Source organism: Sparassis crispa (assembly GCF_003851025.1).
Source record: "Sparassis crispa DNA, contig_000002F, whole genome shotgun sequence".
Taxonomy (NCBI): Eukaryota; Fungi; Basidiomycota; class Agaricomycetes; order Polyporales; family Sparassidaceae; genus Sparassis; species Sparassis crispa.
This window is the reverse complement of record NW_020939749.1, coordinates 1,480,051-1,506,986: the sequence shown is the minus strand read 5'-3', so window position 1 is coordinate 1,506,986 and position 26,936 is coordinate 1,480,051. Positions and strand designations below refer to the sequence as shown.

The 26,936-nt window shown below is 52.0% G+C and overlaps 11 protein-coding genes across 11 annotated transcripts; 5 read left to right on the top strand and 6 right to left on the bottom strand.

The window, feature by feature from the left end:
- Nucleotides 1-87: 87 nt before the first annotated feature.
- Nucleotides 88-3,101, top strand: SCP_0304910 (hypothetical protein; the record flags this gene model as incomplete). Its single annotated transcript, XM_027755884.1, has 5 exons — nt 88-233; nt 289-652; nt 718-2,664; nt 2,727-2,994; nt 3,058-3,101. The coding sequence occupies 5 exons, from the start codon at nt 88-90 to the stop codon at nt 3,099-3,101; spliced, it is 2,769 nt and encodes a 922-aa protein (XP_027611685.1).
- A 474-nt stretch (nt 3,102-3,575) lies between these two features.
- On the bottom strand, nt 3,576-5,816 carry SCP_0304900 (hypothetical protein; the record flags this gene model as incomplete). The annotated part of the gene is made up of 11 exons (XM_027755883.1): nt 3,576-3,644; nt 3,702-3,861; nt 3,913-4,060; nt 4,114-4,363; nt 4,427-4,905; nt 4,964-5,030; nt 5,087-5,164; nt 5,262-5,331; nt 5,381-5,476; nt 5,531-5,752; nt 5,803-5,816. The coding sequence occupies 11 exons, from the start codon at nt 5,814-5,816 to the stop codon at nt 3,576-3,578; spliced, it is 1,653 nt and encodes a 550-aa protein (XP_027611684.1).
- Nucleotides 5,817-6,163: 347 nt separating this feature from the next.
- On the top strand, nt 6,164-7,404 carry SCP_0304890 (predicted protein; the record flags this gene model as incomplete). Its single annotated transcript, XM_027755882.1, has 5 exons — nt 6,164-6,518; nt 6,572-6,861; nt 6,920-7,045; nt 7,096-7,166; nt 7,230-7,404. 5 exons carry the CDS (start codon nt 6,164-6,166, stop codon nt 7,402-7,404), a joined length of 1,017 nt encoding a protein of 338 aa, XP_027611683.1.
- A 390-nt stretch (nt 7,405-7,794) lies between these two features.
- Nucleotides 7,795-7,956, bottom strand: SCP_0304880 (hypothetical protein; the record flags this gene model as incomplete). Its single annotated transcript, XM_027755881.1, has 1 exon — nt 7,795-7,956. The coding sequence occupies one exon, from the start codon at nt 7,954-7,956 to the stop codon at nt 7,795-7,797; it is 162 nt and encodes a 53-aa protein (XP_027611682.1).
- Nucleotides 7,957-8,435: 479 nt separating this feature from the next.
- On the bottom strand, nt 8,436-8,997 carry SCP_0304870 (hypothetical protein; the record flags this gene model as incomplete). Its single annotated transcript, XM_027755880.1, has 5 exons — nt 8,436-8,499; nt 8,552-8,577; nt 8,634-8,668; nt 8,718-8,773; nt 8,828-8,997. 5 exons carry the CDS (start codon nt 8,995-8,997, stop codon nt 8,436-8,438), a joined length of 351 nt encoding a protein of 116 aa, XP_027611681.1.
- A 773-nt stretch (nt 8,998-9,770) lies between these two features.
- Nucleotides 9,771-11,061, top strand: SCP_0304860 (hypothetical protein; the record flags this gene model as incomplete). The annotated part of the gene is made up of 9 exons (XM_027755879.1): nt 9,771-9,811; nt 9,875-9,908; nt 9,959-10,001; nt 10,058-10,272; nt 10,377-10,393; nt 10,455-10,491; nt 10,542-10,603; nt 10,659-10,843; nt 10,901-11,061. The coding sequence occupies 9 exons, from the start codon at nt 9,771-9,773 to the stop codon at nt 11,059-11,061; spliced, it is 795 nt and encodes a 264-aa protein (XP_027611680.1).
- A 470-nt stretch (nt 11,062-11,531) lies between these two features.
- SCP_0304850 (Importin subunit beta-2) lies at nt 11,532-14,923 on the top strand (the record flags this gene model as incomplete). The annotated part of the gene is made up of 9 exons (XM_027755878.1): nt 11,532-11,636; nt 11,696-12,025; nt 12,254-13,154; nt 13,217-13,290; nt 13,342-13,452; nt 13,515-13,826; nt 13,887-14,361; nt 14,414-14,688; nt 14,744-14,923. The coding sequence occupies 9 exons, from the start codon at nt 11,532-11,534 to the stop codon at nt 14,921-14,923; spliced, it is 2,763 nt and encodes a 920-aa protein (XP_027611679.1).
- Nucleotides 14,924-15,623: 700 nt separating this feature from the next.
- SCP_0304840 (MFS glucose transporter mfs1) lies at nt 15,624-18,116 on the top strand (the record flags this gene model as incomplete). The annotated part of the gene is made up of 14 exons (XM_027755877.1): nt 15,624-15,960; nt 16,025-16,120; nt 16,179-16,278; nt 16,348-16,478; nt 16,558-16,754; nt 16,809-16,974; nt 17,030-17,185; nt 17,243-17,263; nt 17,314-17,360; nt 17,415-17,473; nt 17,532-17,668; nt 17,725-17,770; nt 17,839-17,989; nt 18,051-18,116. 14 exons carry the CDS (start codon nt 15,624-15,626, stop codon nt 18,114-18,116), a joined length of 1,710 nt encoding a protein of 569 aa, XP_027611678.1.
- A 266-nt stretch (nt 18,117-18,382) lies between these two features.
- On the bottom strand, nt 18,383-19,163 carry SCP_0304830 (hypothetical protein; the record flags this gene model as incomplete). The annotated part of the gene is made up of 2 exons (XM_027755876.1): nt 18,383-18,740; nt 18,796-19,163. The coding sequence occupies 2 exons, from the start codon at nt 19,161-19,163 to the stop codon at nt 18,383-18,385; spliced, it is 726 nt and encodes a 241-aa protein (XP_027611677.1).
- Nucleotides 19,164-21,312: 2,149 nt separating this feature from the next.
- SCP_0304820 (predicted protein) lies at nt 21,313-23,314 on the bottom strand (the record flags this gene model as incomplete). Its single annotated transcript, XM_027755875.1, has 9 exons — nt 21,313-21,382; nt 21,436-21,521; nt 21,610-21,709; nt 21,948-22,062; nt 22,120-22,296; nt 22,352-22,434; nt 22,487-22,694; nt 22,760-22,859; nt 22,943-23,314. 9 exons carry the CDS (start codon nt 23,312-23,314, stop codon nt 21,313-21,315), a joined length of 1,311 nt encoding a protein of 436 aa, XP_027611676.1.
- Nucleotides 23,315-24,216: 902 nt separating this feature from the next.
- Nucleotides 24,217-25,073, bottom strand: SCP_0304810 (hypothetical protein; the record flags this gene model as incomplete). The annotated part of the gene is made up of 4 exons (XM_027755874.1): nt 24,217-24,414; nt 24,470-24,735; nt 24,804-24,936; nt 25,044-25,073. The coding sequence occupies 4 exons, from the start codon at nt 25,071-25,073 to the stop codon at nt 24,217-24,219; spliced, it is 627 nt and encodes a 208-aa protein (XP_027611675.1).
- Nucleotides 25,074-26,936: the final 1,863 nt, after the last annotated feature.

Here is a 26,936-nt window from a genome sequence, read left to right as displayed (position 1 = left end):
TGTTGTCCATACAGGGTATATAAGCGGCGAGGCAGCGCCACAACATGTTTTCTCTTTTACTACCACTGATACACTGTCGAATGAACAATGCTCATCGTTCCGCTCTTACTTGCCGCTACATTAGCCCTGTATGGCTCTTTCAGCACTCCTCTGTTCGCAACTCTACGAGCAAACATGAGAGAGCAGCTATACCGTCCGGTCTTGTCCTCCATCAAGCTTGCCGCTGGTTTGATGCACGTATTCAGAAAATTTTGTCGTTTCGTCTCTGACGTTTACTTTTCACAGTAGCTTTACGCCTCTATCCGCGCTTGTATCGCCACACTCCCTTTCATCGTCGCCTATGCACGATGGACGAGCGGATCATCTATCTATGACCACCGATCTTATTGTGAGGCCCTTGACTGATATAGTCCCTCTCTACTCCCCCATTTCTACTTCCAAGGCTCCCCTCCAAGTGCCGCTTCTAACTGGCGGCCGTCATGTCACCATATTCGATATCTATCGTCGCTTCCCCTGGGCAGAAATTGGCGCCACATTTCTTGTTGCATCTCTATTAGTTGCAGCTGCCCTTTTCATGATCGTACAGTTAGCGAAACTCTCTATCTTCAAGATAGACCGTGCGCCACATACTGAAAGCAGCTCTTTCCCAATCGTGCGTGTGAGATATTTTTCACCGGAAATTGTCTCTGATCGCAGGTTGATTTTCTGCGCCTCAAGGTTGTGTCTCATGATTTCACCAACGCGTCCGTGTCATCCATGCCTAGCAACTTTGGCTCCGAGTTATTCGGATTCCCCGGTCCTCGCCTTGAACTTGAGGCCCCAGTTACTGCTTGCGATCTGTCGGTGGTCATATCACCACTCGACGTCTACCATACCGGCTGCATCATTCTTAAACCCCATGACCTCCCGCTCTGCACTGCTACTGAACTGGATGAGGAGCCCGTGAACGGAGGAACCGATCACATCCTCCCTCAGAGTCAAGTCATATCCACATCCCCTTACCCTGACAATGTCCCAATACCTGATCATCAAGACGGTTTTATGACCCCTAATCTTGAAGGTATTCATTCCGTCTCTGAGCATGTGGATGAATCGACCCAGACAGCTTGCAATGACGAAGAATCAGAGTGTTTCTTTTATCCCGGCGGTATGGAGGATATCTATAACAAACTTCTTCAGGCCATTGGCAGGAGCTTACCGCCTGGGTGCAACAATGAAGACTTAACTCAGAACATTCTTACCCTCCTTAGTGACAGCTTGTCTACTGTAATAACTGGGGACACTGCTGCACCGATACCCATCCAAGCAATCAATACTCCAGGCGAAGTACTTCGAGGAATTCTTACTCTCGTCAGACACATACTAATGCCCTCTACGACGGCTGAGGAGACTGAGGAGACTACTGCACCGATAGCCACCGAAGTGGTTAATACCAACCCGGGTCACATACACGGGACAACTCCTCTCACCAGTGACACCTCGTCCTCTGCGATGATTGATGAAACTCCTGCACCGATCCTCACCGAAGCGGTCGATACCGACCCTTCTGCGATTGGCGGGGACACCACCGCACCGAATTTCGGTCTCGATGATATACCCGAATCGACGACTCACGTTATACCCAAATCGACTCATGTTATACCCGAATCGACTCAAATTATACCCGAATCGACTCAAATTATACCCGAGTCGACTCAAATCATACCCAAATCGACTCAAATCATACCCGAATCGACTCAAATCATACCCGAATCGACTCAAATCATACCCCAAGAACTGCCCTCTGAAGGTCTCGAGGCCTCCGACTGGGCACCTGGCGGCCGTTACCGTGCTAGGATATCGGGATCCACTCATGCGATTCCCTTGAAAGCGAGCACTGGTACAAGAGTGCCGGTCAATGTACCCTCTGGAGGTCTCCAAGACTCCCGTCGGGCACCTCGGAACTATGACCGCGATGGCTTATCGGAGGAATCAACCCCCCTGGAAGAACGCGCTGGTGCAAGAACACCGGTCTTTGCCTCCACAGCAACGTGTTCTGGAACTCCCAGGAACCCTATACGTAGAGCTAGGGAAAACCGTGGCGCGAGAGGCAGTTATCAACGGCAGCGACAAGCTGTTGAATCTCAGGCTGGTCCAAGTGCACCTGCCTCTGTGTCTTTAGCGCAATCTTCAAGTTCTGCCGACCTGACGCATCCACACGAGAAGTCTCGCGGTCCGGGTGGCAATCGCACACAGACGCTCGATCCTCACACGGATGCTCGCGTTGATCCAGGAGCATCGACTTCGGCATTCCCACCAGCGGAGCCACCCGCTTTTCAGAAAACAGGCAATTCCCGTGGCAATTGCAATTGGGCGGAAGATGTTCGCCTCCAACGAGAGGCATCAGCCTCTTCGTCCTCGAAACCACGTCTTCCAAGTAGCATTGATGGTTCTATGCGGGCCATCGAACGGAAAGCACAAGTCGGTGGGAGCACTCATGTCGGTCACACTGCATCAAGACAGATCGTTCAGGATCACCCTCCGTCAGAGAATGGGCAGGGAGAGGGTGGAGACGGGGACGGATATGTGATATATTCCACGCCTTACCCTAATGCTAAAACCAGCAACGGATCGCGTTCTGCCGCAACTCCTTCAAATGTCACCCATGGATCGACCCACTATGATGTGAGTCCTCATCTTTAATTGTATTCGCTGTATATTGAACTACGGTGTTGTCATCGAATCAGATGAATAACGTACTGTATGAAACTGGTCCGTCGAGAGCACCACCGTCGGAATTGCATTCCGAAGGCCCTCGTGACTCAATGCAAGCCCCTGACGAAGGCGAGAAAGCCCCTGATGACGGAGGTGAGAATAGAAATGGCGGACACGAGGGATATGTGACTACGGATACGAGGAGGGCAGGTATGAGGGGGCAAGAGCACAGGGAAGGAAGCAGTGAGCGCAGTATTAGAGGGAGGGTTAGAACCCGTAGTCTCGACGAAGGTAACTCAGGTTAGCCCTTCTCTTCTTTGCCCGACTCAAGCTGATGCGATGTCCTGTGTGCGCGATGTACAGATCGTCCTTTCCGGCGTAGCCCAGACCATCGAAACTCCACGTAAAGTCGGGTTAACTCTTGCAACCACAATGCCATCATGACCTGGTCTGGGATGATATCAACGGCATCATTTATTCTTCATATTAGACTTGTTGGCACGCGTCTTTGCGGTGCCATGGTCGGCAAGAGTGTGTTGCTTTTTCCACACTTACCATTGGGTGTCGACATCTTTCGCCAGAGAAAAGGCTCTCAGGCGCTCCGACTATTGTGCATGTATCACGAATTACCATCTCTCGTTGCATATTATTTTGTACTCCGATGTAATGCTTGCTGTCTCGATTTCTGTAGTACGATGTACTGTCCGGATCTGTGGTTCTATCTACTCAGTCTCATGTTGGGTAACATCTACGCCTGTATCCGACCAGATTTATTGTACTGTACTCTGTACTTAACTTCACTAGAATTAAGATGTCTTCATTACTTTCATCTCCTACACTTTTCTGTTTAAGCTGCAGGGCAAATACACAACAAGGTAAGGTTAAGCTCGTGACCATCTCTCAATGAATGTGTCCATCTTCCGCTCGTCCTGACTGTTCAATTCGGATTCCTGTAGCAATTCTCCGGTCAGTGACTGTCATTTCAAACAATGACAGCAGAGGCGTGCCTTCTGCAGTCTGATCACCGCCTGGCTCAACTGATCGACTTTCTTCTTCGTGTCTGCGTCCAAGATGCGCTGCCCTCGCGCGGCAGAGAAGGGAGGAGAGGTATTGACGGGAGAGTTGGCGTAGATATGGGAGGACAGTCGGGATGCGGGACCAGTTCTTCTGTCCAAGGACAGTTCAAGAGCAGAACTTCGGAAGGCGAACGTGACTTACAACTCAGATAGCTTTCCTGGCAGGCGAACAATCCACTGGTCTTCCGCGAGATCAGCGCCCTGCAGGCGCTCGGAAACAGCGTGCAATTCCTTCGCGAGGTCTGCACGGTCCAGGAGGACGAGTAAGCCATTGTCTGGTGCCCGCGTTTCTGTCGGTAAATTCGTCAGCACAGTCATATATTGCTCGGTTCAGCGGATTTACTTTGCGTCTGCTTGAGTAGGTCTACTAGCTCGCCTTCTAGAAGGTTGCGGGCATCTTCGTCTGCTATCTTGTCTAATGCAGTGGAGGATGATGCCCGAGCAGCGGCGACGTCGTCTGCACAATCCTCGAGCTCTTCGATAAAGGCATTGATGAATGCATCTGCACTACTGGCAAACGTGCTGCTCGCCGTGAGCTCATCGTGTAGATTATGCAGAGGGGGAAGAAGATGGTCGACGAAGCTATCGTGTACCTAGCGATGACCATCCATCAGAGTCTCAGCGGTGATTTTATCGTATGATAGAGACCAACATACATAGTCTAATACTCCCTCGCGCGAAGCAAGTAAGGCTGCTTGGTCTAGCTTCCACGCCCGGCTGATCTCGCCTGCAATGTTCACGTCAAACGGGTCGAGGCGGTCCTGCAAGTCCTCTGCGTTGGGAAGTTCAGCCTGGCCTACAATATTCTCCAAGGTCCGTGCAGGACTGTCGCCATTGGGCGCTTCCAGCTCCTCGCACATCATACCCAGCTCCGTGCAATATGACGCAGCTTGCAAAGCGTTTACACTCTGTTTTCGTGTTTCGTTGGTTTGTTGGGATAACCGGGCGAAAGCATCGCACAAGCGCGCAGCCTCACACTCTACTTCAGAGGGATTGGGCAGTGTCCGGCTAGCATCTTCAATGATAAGTAGCTGTCGTTCTGCAGAATCCACGATTTCTGAGCGAAGATTAGAAAGCGAGGCCAGCTTTGTCCTGTGCTCGGAAATACTATCTTTCACATCTTTCGACTTTGGCGCTGATGTAGCGCTCGATGTGAGCGGCGATCGTTGGGCATAGAAAGAATGACATCTTACGTGTCGGATGGAACCCGTCCAATAATTGATTTGCCAGCTTCGTCGACTTTTCGATCGATACGTCAATCTGGAGAGTAACTGTCAGTTGACGGCTGATGGATGGTCCTTCGTGAAGACGACAACCTCGAGCGATATTTCACCAAGCTGTTCTTGCCGCTGTTGAATATCCGCATCTGCAGACTTCACTGAGGCGCGCAGCATCTGAATCGTCTGTGATATCTGCTTGGATACAATCCTTTGTTGATCGTGAGCGGAGGTGGAAAAGGAACAAGCAGGAACCTAACTTCGCTCCTCTTACGCGATGCTTTAGCATCTTCGTTTCTTCCTTGAGGATTTTAGCCTCTTCTTCCATGAATCTCGCTTGGGAACTAAATTTTGAGGGTCAACTCAGGGTGTTGCTGTTAAATCAACACCTACTGCAACGCTGATGGGACGTCATAGTTGGCCAGCTTGCGTGAGATATCAGTGGTGTCTTCTGTATTGTCAATCCCTAGCTTCATAGAAGCTCTAGCGCTGCAACTCGCTGTAGGCGAGTCCGTATGAGACGTATGCAATATGGGTACATACTCCGTGGCTTCTTCATGACTCAATGCAATGGGCTCTAGCGCGGAGCGAACTTGAATCTCAAGACCACTTGCACTCAATTGTTCCGGTAACTGGTCTGCGAGCCACCCTAGAAATGCACTGCCTGCAGGAAGATCCGTAGCCCATGTAACCTCTTCAGGCGAGCAGTTTGGACCGCCAAGATACTGCAGCAAAGCAGAAAATTTCTGCGCAGAATCGCTGGATCTGATACATTTTGGAGTCAGAGGTACACTGTCAGATCCTCATGGACTTACCGTGCGTGTGTCATGGCTGTAACACGGTGGCGCATGTGGGAGACGCGTCTGCAGTGTGCACGCGAAACCCGGTCACGTGGGTCGAAGTACGCGTCGGCCGTCAGCGTGGTTACGCTACGCGACCCACCGCCATTCGGCGGGCTCACACCTTTTTCTGTTCCGAGAAATCTGATGTCATCCTGAAGTGGAAGTTGCATCTGTTCGCCCAAATTCCGGTAATTCGTTCTGTGCTCTCCTCCGTTGAGCTGCGTCAGCTCGTCCTCTCCTTTCTTCGCTGCTTGCCCCAAACCTCACGCCTTCTTGGCTTTCAAGCTGTTTGTCACTTGCGTTGCGACAGCCCCCCTGCTCGCGGCCATCCTAGATGGCCACCCCAGCCCGCCTCCTCCATATTCTGGCGTGGCTGTTTCTCACAGTCGTCGGTGACGCTTCCGCGTCGCCCGTGGACCTTTATTCTGTGGAGACTTCCGGGCAGTCTCTGTCAAAACGAGGGCCATATATCAGCCATGCGAACGGCACCACCTCCGTCATTGACCCCAACTCGGGAAGTATCATTGCGCAAGGTTCTCCCTCAGACGGTAGCGGCCATGATTTCTCCGCCCCAGCCATCATTTGGATTGTCTATTCGTTCGCTGTTGGCGTACCCTTAGCCTTAGTCGGACTCAGATTGTTGAGGTTCACCTCCGGCACTGGCCTCGGTGTCCTTCTCACTGTCTGCAGTACGTGCTTGTTACCTTTGACAACAGACGCGCTCAACAGAGCCGTCCAATAGTTTGGGTTGCCTTCATCAATACGGAGACGGCCAGCGCCTTACCGGATCTCGTCATTACTCTCGCACCTGTCGGCGGCTTTCTCGTTGCCTTCTCCTTCGGCATGCACGAATTTGGCCGAGTCGCAGGCATCGGATTCCTGTCGATCCTGGGAGGCTTTGCATTTGGCGTGCGCATATGTCTCTTCCGTGACGGGTTGCTTGCACCCGAGCACTATGCAGACTGGCTGATCATCACCGGATTTGGCATCATTGGTCTCCTCATTTTCGTTTGGAAACGGAGAGCATCAGTTGTGGGTTTACATTCTCGGGTATGAAGGAACACTTCCGTGCTCATATTTGAATTTTCAGGCGCTATCGTCCTCGTCCGTCGGCACATTCCTGACGGCGCTGGGGATTGACCTCGTCGTTGAGAAACAATCCGGCATGAGTTGGGGCTTGCGTTTCCTGTTCGATCGCAACCATGCTCATTTCGAGGTATGCCCTTTCTCGTCTCGTCTATGGTGTTTCCTCATCTTACTTCCTAGTATCTCACATACGTGGGCTGGCGACCGACTACCGTTACTATCATCCTTCTCGCTGTATCTCTCGGTCTTACGTGAGTCTAGCAGACGGCTTTCAGCTTCCCTCGCTCTCACATCGCGTCTGATCAATTGTTCAGGCCTGTTCTTGCGTTTGCACAACTGTGGATCTTCCGACGTCGACCGGAACATACGTCCATCCCAACAGTGGATAACCGATTGTCGACAGAGTATCACTCGGAAGATAAGACTCTGGAGATTCCGCGGGTCGCGATACAGTACGCACCTTCACAGGAGCCTACCGAGCCGGCATAGCGAGCACGCATGAGTGACTTCATGACACGCATCACGAGCTGTATTCGCGTATCCTGGATTTGGTAGATCTTGGCATGGTAACTACTACTCTGAATTCTGAGAGCACGCGCAGCACGCGTCTTTTGTGGTCGACTCTAATCTCGCGACTTGCCGTTTCGTTGCATCCGTTGCATGCTTTGCATTGTAGAACTAGTACGCTGCATTACATAGATTTAGTAATAATCTCGCACCGTCGTATACCCTCTTACCAGCTAGAGCTGGTACATTGATTCATTGGATGGAATTTGTTCCTATGCACATATACTTATTCGCTCCTCCTATTGTTCTTCTACGTGATCTTCAACGAACAAGATACAGTGCTCAGTGACGTCGATGTATGTGTGCGCCGCTTCATACTGATGCAAAGATGCCTCGCAAATACCGTGTCATGCCCTCGACTCCGAACATTACGCCGCCAATGGTATGATCCGGCCTGACGATCACGCCCATAGGTTTTCCCCCTGAGACGGCATAGCCTTCGTGGGCATATCCCTCACGATCAACCAGGACCATATCGGCACCAACCACGGAAACATCCTGAGGGAAGATCACCACCGAACGCGTGGTGTCCGGCGGGTAGGCCTTCAGTTCCTCGAGGAACGGGGCCGGTCTGCTTGCATTGCTGGTGAAGACCAGCACGGTGTGCTCGGTCGGGCTAAAGACGCGGAAGAGTGAAGCTGATCTTTCACCATCGTTGGGGAGAGACCCCGAACTACCAAACCAGGCGCATCGGCGACGCGATCGCCCGGATGAACAGCAGGGTTGCTCCCACCCGAGCCGTACGCGTCCAAGGGCTGCTAATGGTCGCCGGCGTTGTATGACTCCCGCTCGTCGACTACGCTCCAGCGGTAGTTGACGCCCAGCTCGCTGCCCCGGTGCCAGGCGGATGTATCATTTGCGCTCCCGTTCTTTGCAAACCATGGTCCCGTTGAGCAGTCCTGTCGTCTGCCTGAGCATCTCGGCGACGACCGGGAGGCGCTCCTCGGTATAGGTCAAGAGGAGCGTGGGGGAGGCGAGGCCTTTATGGACGACAGCGAGTTTCCAGCCCAGATTGAACTGTCGGATATCCACATCAGGACGGTAATATGCAATGAGATAACATACGTACTGCATCCTGCACACGGAGTTTACACCCTGTGATACAATACTCGACATGGGGCCGGATGATGTTAATAAAATGATAAACTAACCTGTCCGCCAAATGGGCTGTGAACATGAACAGCATCTGAGACTTCACGTGAGAGGGATTCCACTTGAAGGCAGCATTCACATACCGCCCGCCACAAAGACCCGTCCATCGCCAAATTTATTCACCATTCGGATGTTCGGTCTGCCCAAAAATCAGCTTCGAAACCGGAGGTCAGCCGTGTAAGGATTTACAAACCTATATTCCGCTAACCACTTGACTCTATCCAGAACAAGCTCATCCCTACCTGTCTTGGCGCGCAGGATTTTAATCAATCCTTCGTGGTCTGCGAGACACTTTGCATGGTCAACTTGACCTCCGAGCATCAGGACGAACATTCCTTCGTCTTCAGTGGGGGACAACATCATGCTGCCAGCATGACAGTTAGTACTGCCGATCAAAAGTTGCTGCTGGAGAGAGCAAATGATGCATTGCATCCCTCGTCTCACCCACAAAAGACACCCCCAGTTGCTTGCGTACCACGCCTGCGTGCAAGAGATCAGAAGCGTGTACATGGAAGAGCTACTACTAGCCACGGGATATGAACGGTCTCTGACGTCTCTTCTCCGCCGTTAGTCTTCACGATGTGCGCTTCTACACGGTCGTCGCGCTGTCCAAGGCGGCGTTCAGCTGAGATTCTGATAGCGTCGTAAAACCAAGTGCCAGTAATGTCCACAAATCACAAGGAACACGTTGTTGGTGAGGCCTCGAGGACGTGAAGATATATTAATATGCGTAGAAGATCTTCGCGGCCAGTGCGCGCCGCCTTCAAGTTGTGACTTGAGTGTAACTTGAGTGACTCGAGTGACCGACGCGTCTAATCATGTGATCTACAGCGAAGGGCCGGGTACGCCGAGTCAGAGTCATTCAGAACACCTCCGACTTTCATTGAGACACAATCGTCAGTGACTCTCTTTCATCTAATATCCGAAGTAGGTATCATTTCAGCCAAGAAATGCAACAGTCATAGCCCTACTCAATGAATCTATCTCCCACTATGAATACCCCATGCGCGCATTTCTCAGGAATTCAGGTGAAGGATGTGGAAGAGCTTCACTTGAGTAGGACTCTGTCTCTTACTACTTTGTCTCAGCCTGTTCTTCGAAGACTGATCTTTAATCATTTTGCTAGGTAATCAGTCATGACTACGAACGCCCCCCGGCGTGTGCTTATGCTTCACGGGCGAGTCCACGTCACACTATTATTGAAGGAAAACGCCAATTAAAAATCTTCCTGACTTTCAAGGTACGCTCAGAGCGCCACAATATTTGGCAAGAGGGTATGTTCTCTCCATTCGTGATGAAGCGTCAGACTTAAGTCTATCTACAGATGGGAGCTGTTCGTAAGACTTGTGGCAAAGACATAGATTTCGGTCAGAACAATTATAGTGGCAGTTCGTTTGTTCTCATGCTATAATATTCATTGCAGTATTTATCGATGGCCCCCTTGTGCTGTCCCCTGTTGACATCGCTAAGGCCTTCTCTACGTCAGTCGAGGAATCGGGGGCATCCGAAGCATCAACCCAGGATCCCGCATTAGCTCCTCGAGGATGGTGGAGAGCCGAACCTGGATCACGGCAGACGTTTGGGCTAGAAGACTCTCTTACCCTTCTCCGAGATGTGCTGCAAAAAGATCATTATGATGTAAGTTTCGGATTCAGTGCTCGCTACAAGCTTTATTTGTCACCGGAGTAATTTCTCTCACTTACACATTTGCCGCCTTTGCTGTACCCTTATAATTTTTGCAGGGAGTTTTTGGATTTAGGTCCGCTGCCGATTCATGCCTACCCAAACTCCTCGCTAATGCCGCATTCATTTCCCATCAGCCAGGGAGCCGCCATGGCTGCACTCCTCGCTGCCTTGGTATGGTTTTTACTTCTTTCTATTTAATGTTACCAACTCACGGCTTCCAGCTCGAGAGACCTGATGTGTATCCTCCTTTCCTGGTCAACGGACAAGCCCCTCATCCCCCATTGTGAGCGTCTCACCTTGACTTTGCCATCATCTGGAGGTCTCATTCCTTATTTCAGTCAATATTGTGTGTCTGTGGCGGGTTTCCGCCCCACGGGTCCCTTGTGCGACAGCATTTTCCAGTCGTCCTATGCTACGCCGACTCTTCATATACTCGGGAAAACTGACATAGTCGTCACCGAGGAGCGATCGAAGCACCTGCTGGAGCTGTCCACGAACAAGCGCGTCGAATACCACGATGGGGGTAAGTGAGACCGTTTGACTTCCTAGGATACAGTTGCTCATGACTCGAATTCTGGAGGTCATTTTGTCCCGTCAAAGGCCAACTGGCGCAATTTCCTTCGCAGTTACCTCCGCGGTCCTCTTGGGGATGTACCATCTCCGTCTCCAATGTCACAGCCTGCGTCTGGTGTAGCGACGCCCTTGTCTGAAGGCCTGCCTGCGACCCACGAGGTCTCATGATGTTACCCGTCCAGGAAGTCATGCATGAATTGTCGCCAGCTCTGATAACTAGAACTTAAGTAGAAGTACAACTACCCTTTCCATAGATTCGTGCAACCATATTGTATGTACATCAGTACTATTTGTCTTCGATCTCATTTCCGCACCGCTGATCTTCACCGAACCAAAACAAGTCATGGAAAACTTCCGACACACCTTGGATTTATGGCAAAGCGAGTCATCACACGATGACCCTATGTCAGTAGTGGTCGGCAATTGTTTCTCGTTGTTGTTGTCGACGACAAAAGCATTGGATGGAGCGATCGGATCGATATGGTGGCGCCGAGAACATACCAAAAGAGGGAAGGAAAGACAACATTGGTTATGTAAGCAGACAGGGAGCAAACAAAGTAGACGGGGAGTTGTGATTGAATCTCCTGCACGCGTTTCTCGACCAGCCTTGCGCTCCGAACGCGTCTTTCGCCACAGCCATGACTTCCTGGACGCCGCAGCACGCAGGTCTGCAGGAAATACTCCAGACAATCCACGATTCAACCGACACTCAAAACACTCAGATCCAGCGTACAGTTACTCATGTGCGTCCACCACTGACCCCGCGTTTCATTCCAGATGATATTAACACATTAATATCCAGAAATTGAACAACTTCACGCGTGCACCAGACTATATTGCCTATCTTGCTTACATTCTCGCATGCTTGCCCCAGGAAGAGGACCGTATTCGTACCATTGCAGGATACCTCCTCAAGAACAATGCCCGACTCATCATACGCTCTCCACCAGAGGTTACTGCTTTCGTTAAAACCTCTATACTTCAGGCTTTCAACGATCAGAATTCCATGATTCGGAATGCTGCTGGACAGGACATCGTCGCCTTTCTAGGAATCCTTGAGCCAAAGAACTGGCCGGACTGTCTCTCCCAGCTGGTTCACTACCTGGATACAGGGGATCTGGAGCAACAAGAGGTAAGTCTCTTCATTACCAAATCGTTGTGCGGGTCTAGTGGCGAGCAGGTCGGCGAGGGGAATGGGCAGCGCGCGGGGCAGCGGCGGCATGTGGCCTTTCCGATGCTCATCACGCAGTACCGATGTAGCTTCCTAGTTGTGGCAAGAAGGCGTTATATCCGTACCATCTTCTTTCTGTTCATCTTCGAAGTATTTGCTTGTACTGACACCGGTTTCCATGTGATGTAGGCTGCGTTCAACGTGCTCGAGAAGGCTTGTGAAGACTTCCCGCGGAAGCTAGATGTCGAGATGAATGGCACCTGGCCACTTGAGTACATGATTCCCAAATTCCTGCTGCTCACGGAACACCCATCGTCAAAAATGCGCTCGCACGCCATCGCGTGTCTCTCGTATTTCATCCCAATCAACTGTCAATCACTCTTTGCGCACATCGACGCCTTCATTGCTTGCCTATTCAAGCGTGCCTCCGACGAAGATCCTGCCGTGCGCCGGCACGTGTGTCAAGCCCTAGTTCTACTGCTCGCGTCTCGGCCAGAGAAGCTGATGCCCGAAATGCAGAATGTAGCAGAGTACATGCTGTATTCGACCAAGGACAAAAACGAGAATGTCGCACTGGAGGCTTGCGAGTTCTGGCTGACGTTCGCTGAAGACCCTGAGCTCGCTCATCAGCTATACCCACTACTGCCTAAGGTGGCCCCAGTCCTTCTTGATTGCATGATATATGGCGAAGATGATCTCTTGTGGCTCGAGGGTGACGCGGAGGATTCTGCTGTCCCGGATAAGGATACTGATATCAAACCGCGGCATTACGGAGGTAAGGCACACGGTCTTGAGCGTGAAGAAGCCAACGGTGCAGACGCGTCTGCGAAACCACGTATTGGCGCTTATGGGGAAGAACTGGACGAAGACGACGACGATGACGGGTTCGACTCGGACGACGAATTCGCAGACGAGATGTCGACAGAATGGAACTTGCGGAAGTGCGCCGCTGCGGCTTTGGACGTGCTTGCCGTGCGATTTGGTGCGGAATTACTGAACGTGCTGCTGGATGCACTCAAAACGAAGCTGTGGAGCTCGGATTGGTTGGAGCGAGAAAGTGGAATCCTGGCGTTGGGAGCGATGGCCGAAGGTTGTACGATTCTGCTGAATGAGTGAATGAGCCACTAAAGAATTACTGAATGTGCCATGCAGGTTGTATCGATGCCGTGGAGCCTCATCTACCTACCCTTGTTCCTTATCTGATCAATATGCTTAATGACCCAAAAGTACGAAGTCTCCAGTCTTGTTCATACTCCTGTCCTCACATTATCTTTCAGCCTCTCGTGCGCTCGATCACGTGCTGGACGCTGGGCCGCTACGCAAGTTGGTGTACCCAGCCGGTCTCAGATGACCACAGAAACCAGTTCTTTGTACCGACGTTGGAAGGGGTGAGTATGAATGGCCACATTTCCCGCGATCCGGAGCTGCGCCTAATACTTCTGCGTGCCAGCTTCTTCGTATGGTGCTCGACAACAACAAACGCGTGCAAGAAGCCGGCTGCAGCGCCTTCGCTACTCTGGAGGAAGATGCAGGGATCGAGCTTGCGCCGTTCCTTGAGCCGGTACTCCGCAACTTGGTATTTGCATTCGAGAAATATCAACACAAGAACATATTGATCCTGTACGATGCCGTCGGTACACTCGCTGACGCTGTTGGCTCGGCCCTGCAGAACCCGGCGTATGTGGATATCCTAATGCCGTCTCTCACGAAGAGGTGGTCCAAGCTAAGGAATGATGACGACGATTTGGTACCATTGTTGGAGGTTTGTGCCTTTATTTTTGAACTTCGTTACAGAGAAAATAACTGTATAATCATCGTACAGTGCCTTGCTTCAGTGACGATAGCGATGGGTCCTGCGTTCCTCCCATATGCAGGCCCTATATTCGATCGTTGCTACGGTATCGTCCACTCACAACTGTTACAGTATCAGGCGTATCAGCAAAACCCTGAGATGGACGAACCAGAGAGATCGTTCCTTGTTGTGGCGCTCGATCTCCTATCTGGCTTGACCCAGGGCCTCGGGATGGCTCTTGAACCATCAATCTCGCGTACCGAGCCTAATCTTTTCGCGCTGCTATCTGTCTGCCTCCAGCATCCACAAGCTCCAGTACGGCAGTCAGCGTATGCACTAGTTGGCGACATGGCGATGAATTGCTTCCCGATTTTGCGACCCCACTTGCAAGTAATCATGCGGGAACTCATCATCCAGTTGGATCCTGAGCCGAAGGTTGAATTCATTAGTGCGTGCAACAACGCGGCATGGTCAGTTGGAGAGATTGCCCTGCGTTACGGCCGAGGTGAGCGAAGGTTTACTCCGCCATTCGTTCCCGACGTGACATTTACTGCCAGACGACCCTGAATTCCAGCAATGGGTTCATCCATTGCTTTCTCGACTGATTCCCATCCTCTTGCATCCGAGGGCACCACGCAGCCTGCATGAGAATGCTGCAGTCTCAATAGGTCGTATTGGCCTGATGCATCCCACTCTGGTCGCACCACTCCTTCCAGAATTTGCGCAGGCCTGGTGCCAGGCACTGTACGAGATCCGAGACAATGAGGAGAAGGATTCCGCGTTCCGAGGGCTGTGCACGCTCGTGCAGTCAAATCCTGCGGGGATCACGAAGGTCAGTTCTAAATCTACTTATGTCAGATCATATTTTGATCGATGTCTGTGCCCAGAGTCTATTGTGGTTCTGCAATGCTATCGTGCGATGGAACAATCCGTCACCGGAGTTGAACGTCATGTTCCAGCAGCTACTGACGGGATTCAAGGTGCATGATCCTCCTGGGTGGACGGCCCAAGTGAGCACATTCCCTCCAGCAATCCAGGAGAGGTTAGCGCAGCGTTACGGCGTATAGAGGTAACCAGTATGCTTAGTGGCTTGTCGTGTCTGTTATACATAACGTCGTGTTGCAGTGTTGTGCTGTCTCTCTGTCTCTTGTTCATCATGTGGGTCCTTACGTAGCTGTAGTCATTCGTCCCCATCACATTGGTTTTGGCTTGCGTTCTCCTCCATCATCCTGTTACTGCCAATTCCTTATCTTTCACGTCGGTACTGGCCTCATCACGTTGTAGAGTTACATAGCTGAATTCGAGATTACTCGCTGGCCATTACAGGCCTCTTAGTTGCGTACGATTACCTAGTATAATGACTGCGAACGAGTACGAGTGGAAAAGCAAAGACACTGGCAATGTACTACGTACTCCATGTATGTTTATGTACTGTACTTCACCGTACTAGCGGGTTAACTATCTGACGACTTCCGAATGTTTGATCCTTTCATCTGAGATACGTGACTCGTCGGCGTTTGCATGCCACGACTATGCCACGCAGCCCACGCTAGCCCACGCTGTTCTTGCCGATCGACCCGGCAGAATTATTTAGCAACCTTCATAGTTTCACGCGTACACTAAAGCCAGTCGTCTTCAAAGGAACTTTAATTTAACTTACAAGTTCCGGTTGTGGGGGCGCAGTTGTAGGACCTCTGAAGGAAAGGTAAGTTGTTTAACCAATGTTATGCCATGGTGCTGACACCGTTCACATGTGAAACAGTGAATATGTTGCAGGATGTTGATCGTCGTTCTATAACACCCGACCCGGAAGATACGGACAATCCTGAAGGCACATCCTGTTCGCATCCACTTCTACCAGCAGGCACAACCCTGCGCGGGGGAACACTTATCTTGGACCCTGACGGACACTCCTACACCTATGCTTACGGTCCCAAGGGTATCCCTGGGCTGTTCCACAATTATTACGCCCTCGGCTGTGCCGTATTTGCCTCCATGGGGGGGCTGCTGTTCGGCTACGATCAAGGTGTGATTGCGAACGTGTTGGTCATGAAGGAATTCACTGCAAGGTGGCCGGTGGGCGCATGGGAGAAAGGCGTCATGAGTGAGTGTCCTGTGCACTTCTTCTGCTGTTTGGAGTCTGAGCTTGATCGACCCTCCTCACTTAGCGGCTGTGCTTGAGCTGGGGTCGCTGGTCGGCGCCTTGATATCTGGTGTCTTCGCAGATCGGTATTCACGACGACAGTCTGTCCTAGTAGCCTGTGGTAGGCAAACCTTCTTGTCCTACATGAAGATCCTGAATGCAAGAGCGATAGGTCCTAGTCGTGTTTTGCATCGGATCTGCCTTTCAGTTCGGTGCTCAAACATTAAACCATTTGATACTTGGTCGTGCTATTGGAGGTCTTGGTGTTGGTGCACTCAGGTGGATATTTGCATTAGATTCCGACTTGGAAGACATTCAGAGCTAATCTTCTTCATTATCCCTCATCAGCATGATTTCCCCTCTTTACATGGCTGAGATCAGCCCACCTGAACTGCGAGGGTCGCTTATGGCCATCGAGCAGTTTGCAATAGTCTTAGGGGCCGTGCTTGGCTTCTGGGTGGGGTTCTTTGCTCGCAACAGTGCGCTTTTCATTTGTCATCCCTTTTCAAGCTGTCATTCTTGACTACATGTTGCGCGCTCACTTTTCACTGAATGCAGTTCCGAGTGCCATGTCATGGCGAACGCCCTTGGGCATCCAGTTGATACCCGGCGTGCTGTTGGCGTTCGGCTGTCTATTCCTACCGCCATCTCCGAGATTGTTGGTTTCCCAAGGACGAATAGAGGAAGCACTTCGCTCCCTTGCCAAGATGCGTCTCCGTAGCTCTGCTGAAAGCGATACAGATATCTTGCTGCAGGTAGGTCCTGAACCTCAGCGTGACGACTACAGTCTGATGTTCGCATCATTCCAGATAGAGCTTTTGGAGATGCAAGCCGAGGCTACTTTGATAGAGCAGACGATAGGTAGCGCCCCAAAATCCGGCGCCATTCGCACTGAAGCCAATGCATGGGCACGACTCTTCAGTCACAAGTACATCAATCGCACTTCCATTGGAGTATTGATGATGTTCTTCCAGCGTAAGCGCGTGGTGACCCGTTGTCCACGTCCTGCATTAACTAACTGCGGCGAAAGAATGGAGTGGAATTAATGCCCTCCTGTACTATGGTCCCACCCTTGTGCGGTCTCTGGGCCTGCAAGGAGACGAGGTCACGCTTATAGTTTCAGGAGGGATAGGCATTGTGCAATTTCTGGCTGTTCTTCCCGCCATTGTGTTACTGGATAAGACGGGTATGCACGATTTAGCCAATTCTCCTTCGTTATTCCGACAATATTTTTGACTTACAGGCCGAAAGCCCCTTCTACGAGGTAAATACGTCAAAGCGAGGACGCAGTAGCCACGATTGACATATAAACAGGGGGAAGTACAGTGATGGCGGTCTCTCATTTCTTCATCGCGATTTTGGTGAGATTTCATAACCGTCGGTCATGCAAGGATCGATCTGACAATCTAGATCAGGTTTGGCTACATGAAGGCGATTGGGCTTCTCATGCCGTTGCCGCATGGATTTCTGTAGGGTGCGTGTCGCTTTCTGTCCATGAATACATCTCCTCAATCCTCTCGAATGGATTATAGATGCGTGTATGTTTTCACCGCTGCCTATGGCATCAGTTACGGGCCCATTGGCTGGGTCCTGCCAAGCGAGGTGTTTCCTCTATCTATACGGAGCAAGGGCGTCTCACTATCGACCGCTTCCAACTGGTTCAACAACTGTGCGTCCCTCTGTCGCAGTTGATCTATCTCCATTTCTCATCTACGTCCGTTCCAGTTTTGGTGGGCCTGCTTACTCCAAGTCTCATGGATGCTTCCGCTTCGTACGTATTGTTTTTATACCGTTCTCTCCCCGATCGACATTGATACTAAACAAACGGCGTGGAAATAGTGGAACATTTATGATTTTCGCGACCGCCTGCTTTCTGGGTTACTTGTGGTCGACGTATATGGTGCCCGAGACAGCAAATGTGTCTTTGGAAGATATGGACGCGGTATTCGGGTCGTCTGTCGGACAAGAAGATGTGGAGTTGAGGCAGCAGGTGAGTGTCCGATTGCCATGTAAAATTTCTATTGCAGCTATTGAATGAACTCTGCATCAAGATTGAACGTGACCTAGGATTGCACGATCTTGTTCATCGTTGGGCTACTGGAGACAACGCAGACTGAGATTTTGGGGATATCATGATACGAACTACTCTCTATTCTCAGGGACTGGTGTCATATTTATTTCCTGCATGTTAGTATCGTATTAATTCGGGTAATATCATTCGTATCGGAGAGATTAATGAGCATAGGGTTGATACTAAGAATTACCTCGTGGTTCAAGTGCGCTTGCATCCGGCATGATTCATAACGAGCATAGTGAGATGAGATGGGCCCTTCAGCTATATCAATGGAAGTGCTACACTGTGCACAGAATGATGACGATCTACCTAGTTGTGCTTCTCCTTCGCTTTTCTCAGCGCAGCCTTCACGCTTTTGATAGCATTCTCTCTTGCCGTCACCAATCGCTTGGCTTTCTTGATATCCAAAGTCTCTCGCAGTGCAGTGTAGTCTGGGGGGTTCTTTGGTATCGGGCGATCATTGGTGGTACTGCTTTCAGTGGTCGGTGTATCGCTTGACAAGAGCTTCGCGAGTTCGTCACGGAGGGATCCAAGTATGTCATCCAGGGAGGAGAGCGTCGCGATGCATGTCTCGACATCATCCTGCAGCCGGAAGGTCCGGCAGACCTCCCTCGCACAAGACTCAAAATGTGCGAATCGAGCAGGCCCGAGCATGATGCCTCCATACCTATCTTCATTCCGTCAATTGTGCGTGTGGACAAAATATGGGTCGACACACTCACCATCTACTCACGACGACGACCGCGTCAATCACACTTTCCTCCTGCATCACTTTCAGGACCCTGCCGTCTGCGTATTTCTCCCCGTCGTCTTCGCAGCCGGTTTGAAGCTCGAAATCATTCGGTCCTCCCAGTCCACTCTTGCCCGCCTTCAGCACCATGCACCGCCATGCAGCTACCTCGTGCGATGCACGATGCTGGCCGTGGATGACGTTTCTGAGGTACGCTACGGCTGCACGGGCTTCTTGGGGTGAATTGGCAGCGAAGACGTTAGCCACAAAGGTAGAGCCGCGATCCCTGATCTCTTGCGAGGTGGCGAGACTTTTCGGGACTGGCTTTGACGAGCACACGAACGAGTCAAGGTTCGACATTCTAGTTAATCGGCATGTTCCTCACATCGCAGACTGACCGCTGGTTGGACTTGGGAGGATCGTTGAGCACGATGTGGCTGAGTCCGCAAAGATAGGAGCTTGTCCGAAAATGGCAGGTGTTGTGTTCATCCTTGTATGTAGCTTGGACTCAGCACGTTTCTTGACTTCAGGGTTACCCAAGTTGTAGTCTGACATTGCCTTGGAAATTTCGTTGACTGAGACGCTCGGAATTATAGACTGATTCACTGGATTTCGCGGATACTCCTACATCCTACAGAAAGTGCCGCACTTCTTGTTAACAGTAATTCCACTATCACGCGCCGCACAGGTTATCTTCTGATGGTACTTGAGAAGAAAAACGGCATCCACACCAACATACACTCATGCCATATCCACGCCAGGGCTAATTTCGTTTGACGACAATCTGTTCAAGCAGGGGCTTAGTAAAGTACCAAAATCGAGCAGTGCATAAATTCACCATTGGAAGCAATCTGTGGGGTACGGTGGATCGTCGAAAAAGTTGGTATACGTGTAAATTTCGGTGTACGAGGCAGTGTACACCGTGGTGACAGGTGTTTCGCCTGGCGTGCCTGAGTTTATAACGCCCGAGAAGGTATAGATACCCGTTTCGGTGGTAGTGGCAATAGGATATTCCACACCAGTGATTGTTACCGTGGTGGTGTAGGGGTATGTTGTACCAGGCGCCTCGATCAACCCAGTGTATGACAGGGTTTCAGTGTAGCTCGCCGGACACAGTGGATTCACCGTTGGCTGCACAGAAGGTCATCAAATTAAGCATGGATGCACCGCCCGGGCAGTGCGAAGGACTCACAGAAGCAGCTTGCGGAGCCGCGAGGACGGCGGTGGCACACACAAGAGCGATGGCGGCTTTCGCGAAGGCGTTCTTGTTGGACAACATGGCCGCTGGATCGCTCGAGTCGATGGACCACACGAGCTAGGGTCACCTGAAAAATGAAATGCGCATTTATACGAAACCTAAGCGTCCAGCGCAGGTTTGCAAACGGCGAAAGTGAAAAAGGAATGAACGCCCACCTCATGGCCAGGGATCACACTTTGCTCCATCTGGACTTTGGAGGGTACGATCAGAGCATCGAACAGAAGTATCACCTCATTCAACTGCGTCTTTGCAAGCTGCTGTGCGAACCCAAAGCCAAATGCAGAATTCTTGAGGGATTGGCGGAATCACGCGTTGCCGATTTTCAGGTCCCTTTGTACACTGACAAAGACAGAAGCGCGGACGCTATCAGTAAAGTCTATCAGACGACCACAGCTATTTCATAGCAAGCTCAGGCGGAAAAGACGGATGCGAGCCGTGCTCGAACGTCTACCTCTCGTCGGTTCTATGATAGAAGACCATCATCACGTGGGAACGGTGACCGGTATATGGCTTCAGGATCCGCAGCATGGCGTTCATGATGAGCGATGTTCCAGCCGGATTTTCCGTATGCACATTGCATAGCGCCTACCTCCATAAGTACGGCATATGCGGTGAAAGTTCGCATTCACACCAGTCAGATCAATGACATGAAATCTCAATGATGTGCAATCCACTTTGGCCCTTGAGAAGATAATACCAGAACCGCAATCCAGAGTGTAGCGCACATGTCATGTACCAGCTGGGTCGACACTGACCAATGTCCATAGCTGCCACAGCGCCGTCACTGGGTCTCAGCGTAACATGCGACAAAAATCGGCATGTTAGTAAGTAACTTAAATGATCTTACCCAGTGCCGATAGATGGTTCGCCAGCTGACAGAAGAGACGGGTCCGAGGCAACTCCAAGTCTCAGAGCCACTCAGACAAAAAACAAGGCCAGGACGTATGCCAACAAGATGAAGGTCTCCGGAGCAGTCGGGTGATCTAGACTCCGGGTCCAAAATCCCGACAAGCATACGGTTGATTTGCGGTTTATCGCACAGAGAGCGTGTTAGTAACATTATCCCGAAGGAGAATGTACACGTTCCAAGTCAAGGAAATTACGCCGTTAGCGATCTCAAGCATATACATTCGACATGTGCTGTTGTGAACAATGACTCGCCGGTCTTCTACCAGCCTAGCCAAACTCACACAAAATGTCGCGCTGTCCGTCCGCTCGGACATTGGATTGAATGGATAAAATGTATAGAAATCATGTTGACTCCGTATGTACGCGCCCTGCCAGCTCCCGAAAAGTTGCAACGTCCTCCAAATCTTCATCTCTAGAATGCGTCGCATGAACCTTCCAGCCACAGGACTGCAACAAGAGACGCACAGAACAAGACCGCGAGCAATCTGGCTCCTCGTACATTGCTCCAGGTAGGGCAACAGCAGCGCAGAATATTTTGGCGCGCCCTTGTACTGCGGGCCGACCACACGACCGCCAAGCGCAGCAGAAGTGCTCAAAAATCAGATTTTGAGCGGATGACGAAGAGCAGGGGGTGCCGACCTTCAGCAACGCCTCGTCCGACTCGGTGTGCATCTTCGCGAGTAGCGCAGGCACGAGCGGGGTGTCCGCGAGGTCGCCCATCCGTTTCAACACTGGGTGGCTGCAGGGCATAGCACGGGTCAGGACCTTGTCGATCGAGTACGTGCAGGGTATAAATATTTGGGCGGTAGCTCGACGCACCGCGCCGGCGATCAGGCATTTGGCGTTACATGAGCCAGTGAGACGCTTCTGGGCCTGGAAGACCATGAATATGATAACATTTAAGTGGCCCCCAGGCTCTCGCTAGACACCGCTGGGGCGACCCCCCATCCACACAACGCATGAACAACTGTACTCACATGCCGAATACGATGCCACCAGTACGAGGGAGCTTCCGGAACGTCTGATGGTCGATCCGCAAGAACAGGTCCTCCGGGCGCTGCGTCTCGCGCAGCGGATTAGACGCGATATTATCTGCAGCGAGTCCCGTCAGTAAGCGCTAGAGCGAAAAATTGGACGAAGAAGATGCACGCCAGAACAAGTTTCGGTCGTCCACGACCATCCAACTCGAGCGCTCGAATGGACGATCGGGGGGGAAGCGCACGAGCGTGCGCGCGACGCTGCGGAGGATCTTCTCTGCGAAATGCGGGACCGCGGCGTGCAGGGCGTGCAGGGGCTTGCCGATGTGCTCCGAGAGGAGGTACGAGCCTGCGGCAGACGGGACGTCATTTGCTAGGTTCAGCCAGGTGTGAGTAAAACGCACCGGGGAACGCGAGCAGGCCGCCGACGAGGTAGACCTGCCCATCGGGGCGCTCACGCGCCATGAGGAAGTCGTCCTGCACCAGCCTGTCAAACTATCTAGTGAATCCCTAGGGGAGATGCCTCGCGTGCGAATTACCTGGAAACGACACGCAGTGCGTCGACCCCGCGCAGGCCGTCTGTAGCGGAGAAGCGCTCGTCTGTTACCCTGTTCCAGATGCCGCAGCCGGGCGGCGGGAGGCGCGAGAATAGGGTGGGGAAGCGCTGCGGGAGGTGCTCGACGAGCGTCGCGAGGAGTTCCGCGCACGCATCGTCGTTCTCTGGGAGCGAATCGAGTACCTTCGTGCCTGGGAGGGGGCTCCGGTGCCGCTCAGTCAGAGAAGTAATCATTTGACTGTGCATAAAGACACACCGTGCTCCGCGATGACTTGCGCCTTCTCGTCGAGGTACCACGCGTAATCGCTGTCGATTTCTATCCAATCGTTGACGTGCATCGGCTGGTGCGCCATCGTCTGTGCGCGTTGCACAATCCAGCATGAAAACCGATCCGCTGATAAAGACGCTCCCCATTATAATCATAGTGAAGCAGACGCACCTGAAAGTACGGATAGCGCAGAGTGCGATTCGCGTAGACGTAGTCCCTCAGCGACGCGTGGGATGGGTCGAAGTCGGAGAGTGGGTCCGGCTCGGGGAGGCGACCTCCCTGTGGCCTCATCGCTTTGGGCCCGTATAACGGGTTTGGGGCCCGCACACGCCTAGTATCATTCCCTAGTGGCTTCTCTTCTATGGCGGGTCCCTCGGAACAATCGCCCTCGGGCACCCTGGCGATATATGCGCCCACGCCGGTAGCAGAACGCGTGCGGGTGCGCACATACAACACCCCGTAGAACACGGTGACCAGGGCGATAACGACGACGTCACGGACAGTCCACCGCGAACGCAAGTCGTCCGGTATTGACAGGACCATCACCTACACTTGTGCACTCTACCTGGTAGTTCAGATGGACCTCCCAGTGCTGCCCGCGCCAGTCAGCGTCAACCGTAACGCTCGAAATGTTTGAAACTGTAAACGGGAGAACCTACGAGTGTAGCGATACTTCAAGATCTCAACGCCTATGAGATTGCCGGGAGAGATTACGGTCCATAGCCAACCGGAGTAGACCGCCTCGAGGGCAGTGGCGGCCAGAGCCCGAGTCACGGTCCTCGGAGGCTTGTCGATCTTTGCGATCTCGAGATTCGGTGTACTCGATCGACGTTGGCACTTCCCGTCGTCAACGGTCAACTGCACGCCAGCAAAATAGCAGAACATCGACAAGATGACAAGAAACTCGGATAAATATGCAGTCTACGACACAGAAACTCGCACAAAAGAACACAACAAACACCGTGTGTCTATCAATGTCGTCATAAGTACCCGATACATATGGGAGTGGCAAGAAGACGAGGGTATAGCAGGGGGTATGAGTGGAACACGGACACAAAGTAGCAGAGCAAACGCAAGAGCACAAGTAAACGTCGTTGCGAACCAGGTTAGACGTGAGTGGAAGGGAGAATAGTCGACAATGAGCAATGCAGATGGTATACGATAGTCTACGGATATGGTGGAAAACGCGGCGAGCAGAAACCAATAGTGAAGCCGGAAAGCGCAGATCAACCAGTCAGAGGAAACCAGGCGCGTAGCGAACCAGTCACGGGCTGGTGTCTGAGCATCTACATTTTCCCCAAGAAGACGCGACGGTGTGAGATCATCACATCATCCTCTACAACCCCGTGCCCTCCCCTCGGCTCCACGACCGGAGCAGCATTTTCGTAAATCGTCAAACGGGGTATATACTGAGTCAGACAGCCCGTGCCTCACATGGAGGAGCACTAGAAGTTGAGGAGAAGAGCCGCAAAGGCGAGAGGAATCGCAGACAGCCCGCCGATCACGACATTGCGATCCGCAGCTGAAGAGCTTGTCGCAGTCGAGGACGAGGAGGACGCGGACGTTGACGAAGGGGCAGTCGAGCTCGGGTACGCGCTTGAGGTGCTCGAGCTGTTCGTGCCATTCAGGCGGATCGCATTACGCTGTGACCCGCAAACGATCAGTCCAAAATGATCAAACATGAACGAGGCTGCGCACCTCGAAGCCCAGGAGAGTCTGAGTGGAGGAGTCGTTGGCGTTGATAACGCCAACACCGCCCTTGGCGCACGTGTTGTAGTCGAAGAACCACAGAGGTGTGTTCACGTTCGTCTCGTCGATGGTGACGTTGAGGATGGTGATGGCAGTACCGTTGCCTGCGTCGCGGAACTCCGAGTTGAAGCCGTTGATGCTGCTGTTCGTCTCGAACGCGAGCACGCAGGGCGCTGCGAAGGTGGACTGCGTCGCGGAGTGGTTACCGAGCGTGACTGCAGTCATGGCAAGTGGAGGCTGGGGTGAGCGAATATGTCATCGGAGGTAGAAAGGACGAACGCACAGTTGAAGACGACGCTATCGCCGAGCGCGGCGTGCACTTCCTGCGGTTGGAAAACCAGACTGGAGTTCGTGGTGGTGTTGCCGCCAACGGTAATAACATATTGCGTCGCGGATGCACCGATGACCGCAGTCAGCTGTATCACGGAAAGGACGCGCAACACGAAGGAAAAAAGCACGATAGACGAAAACTTTATGAGTTGCAAGTTCACGCAAACGCGAAATAAAATAAAATGAAGCTTACAGCAGAAAGAAACACGGAGAAGGAGTGCATCGTAGGTAACAGACTGGAGGGTGGGGGTCTGCAGTGGGGGGTGGAAGATGGGGGGGCAAAAGAGCGGAAGCTCAGGGAGAGGAAGCAGCGAGTTCATGAGGAGCGTAAACAACATGTCGAACGCGCATCACATGATCTATGTGGGCTCCCATTGGCGGGATAATCTCCGGTCCCGATCAGGAAAGAGACATGCTCCCGCGGCACCGTCCGGCGGTTCCCGTCGCTCGGCATTTCCCACGCTTGCGCCACTCGGGACCGCCTATTTTGTGCCTGCATCTTTCTCGTCGGGCCATACGATTTCAAGGCCTTCCGCACCCAACACGTACTCTGCCTCACTACATAGGGTGTTCTAACAAGATAGTCTAGTGTCACATGAGGATCACTTCTCCGTCGTAACGCCCATCAAGGTTATGTATGGAACCGAAACACATCCCGACTCGGACAGCGTCAAATCAGCACGTATTTAAATTTGTACCTTTCTTTCAAATCCGCCTCGAGGACCAGAATTTTCACGCCGTTCACGTCCAGACTCCAGCAAGGCGTTTCCAGCACTTTCTGTTCAGGCCCCAAGTGAACTCCACTCGATATCGCACCGGTAGACCTGTAGCTCATGGCTCAGGTTCTCAAAGACGGACGCCACGTAACGCTTTACGTCTGAGAGTACAAGCGTCAGAAGAGGTTAAAAGACATGGCCGAACACCTGAGAAGCTGCCAACTCGCTGTCGCACCCGGCGATTCCTTCGTGCTCCGCATTTCGGAGGTGGTGAAGTAAGGCGAGTCCGAGCCGCGTGCCCAAGTACTTACTGGAAGGCGACTATGCCGCAGGAATCAAGCTTGTACGCTGGCAAGGAATCTTCGAACAAGGTTGAATATCGGGATTCGGGAGATAACCCACCGTCTTCGTCTTCCATGCATCTAGACCCGACGCTTTGCAGGCGAATCGCTTCCTGAGTGGCGCAACTGAAAACACCTGCTTCAATTCTAGCATTTAATGCGGAGGGATTCTGCCTAGGAACGCCTAATAAGCAGGGATGCGAGGCGCCTGATTTCCGAAGAGGTGCCGACATGCGGTTGGGACGAAACGTGCGTCGATATCCAAACTACATTCTGCGTCTTGCAACAACACGGTTCAACGGACTCTCAGCTCTGTATCTACGGGACAATGACCTGCGTTAATCGTCTGGTCAGTGGCGGTGACCAAATCCATCGGAGTGGTCCAAGCTATTTACGAACTGCTTCTGCTCGTAATCATTCACTAATTAGAAGGCATCTCGCGACCAATGTCCACGCCATATCGAAGTCTCAAAGTCTCGTGGACACTATTGGACCCACATCCCCACCATGACCGACCGTGGTTCCTGCCCTTCATGCGGAGCGGAAGAATCCCTTCATCATATACTGACGCAATGCACAGCCCAAAGCCTGATCTGGACTCTGGCTAAATCACTCTGGTTTCATAAACACCACACGTGCCCCCCCCTCTCTAGGCACTATCCTGGGATGTGGTCTAGCTGCCTTCACCTCACGCTGTGGCAAAATACATCACGGAGTCTCCCGCCTCTTCCGTATCGTAGTGTCTGAGTTGGCATACCTCATCTGGAAACTCCGCTGTGAACGGCGCATCTCCCATAAGGATGACCCGTCTTTCTCGCACTCACCGCAAGAGATTGAAGCACGATGGCGACACACAATCAACTCCAGGCTCCACCTCGACCAAGCATCCACAGGCCCGAGCCTTGGGCGTCGTGCTCTAAACCGGAATTTAATTATAGCAACCTGGGGAAATACACTACTACACGAAAATGAGCTACCATACGACTGGATAGATCAGCACGAGGTTTTAGTGGGGGCTCGCCGGAGGAT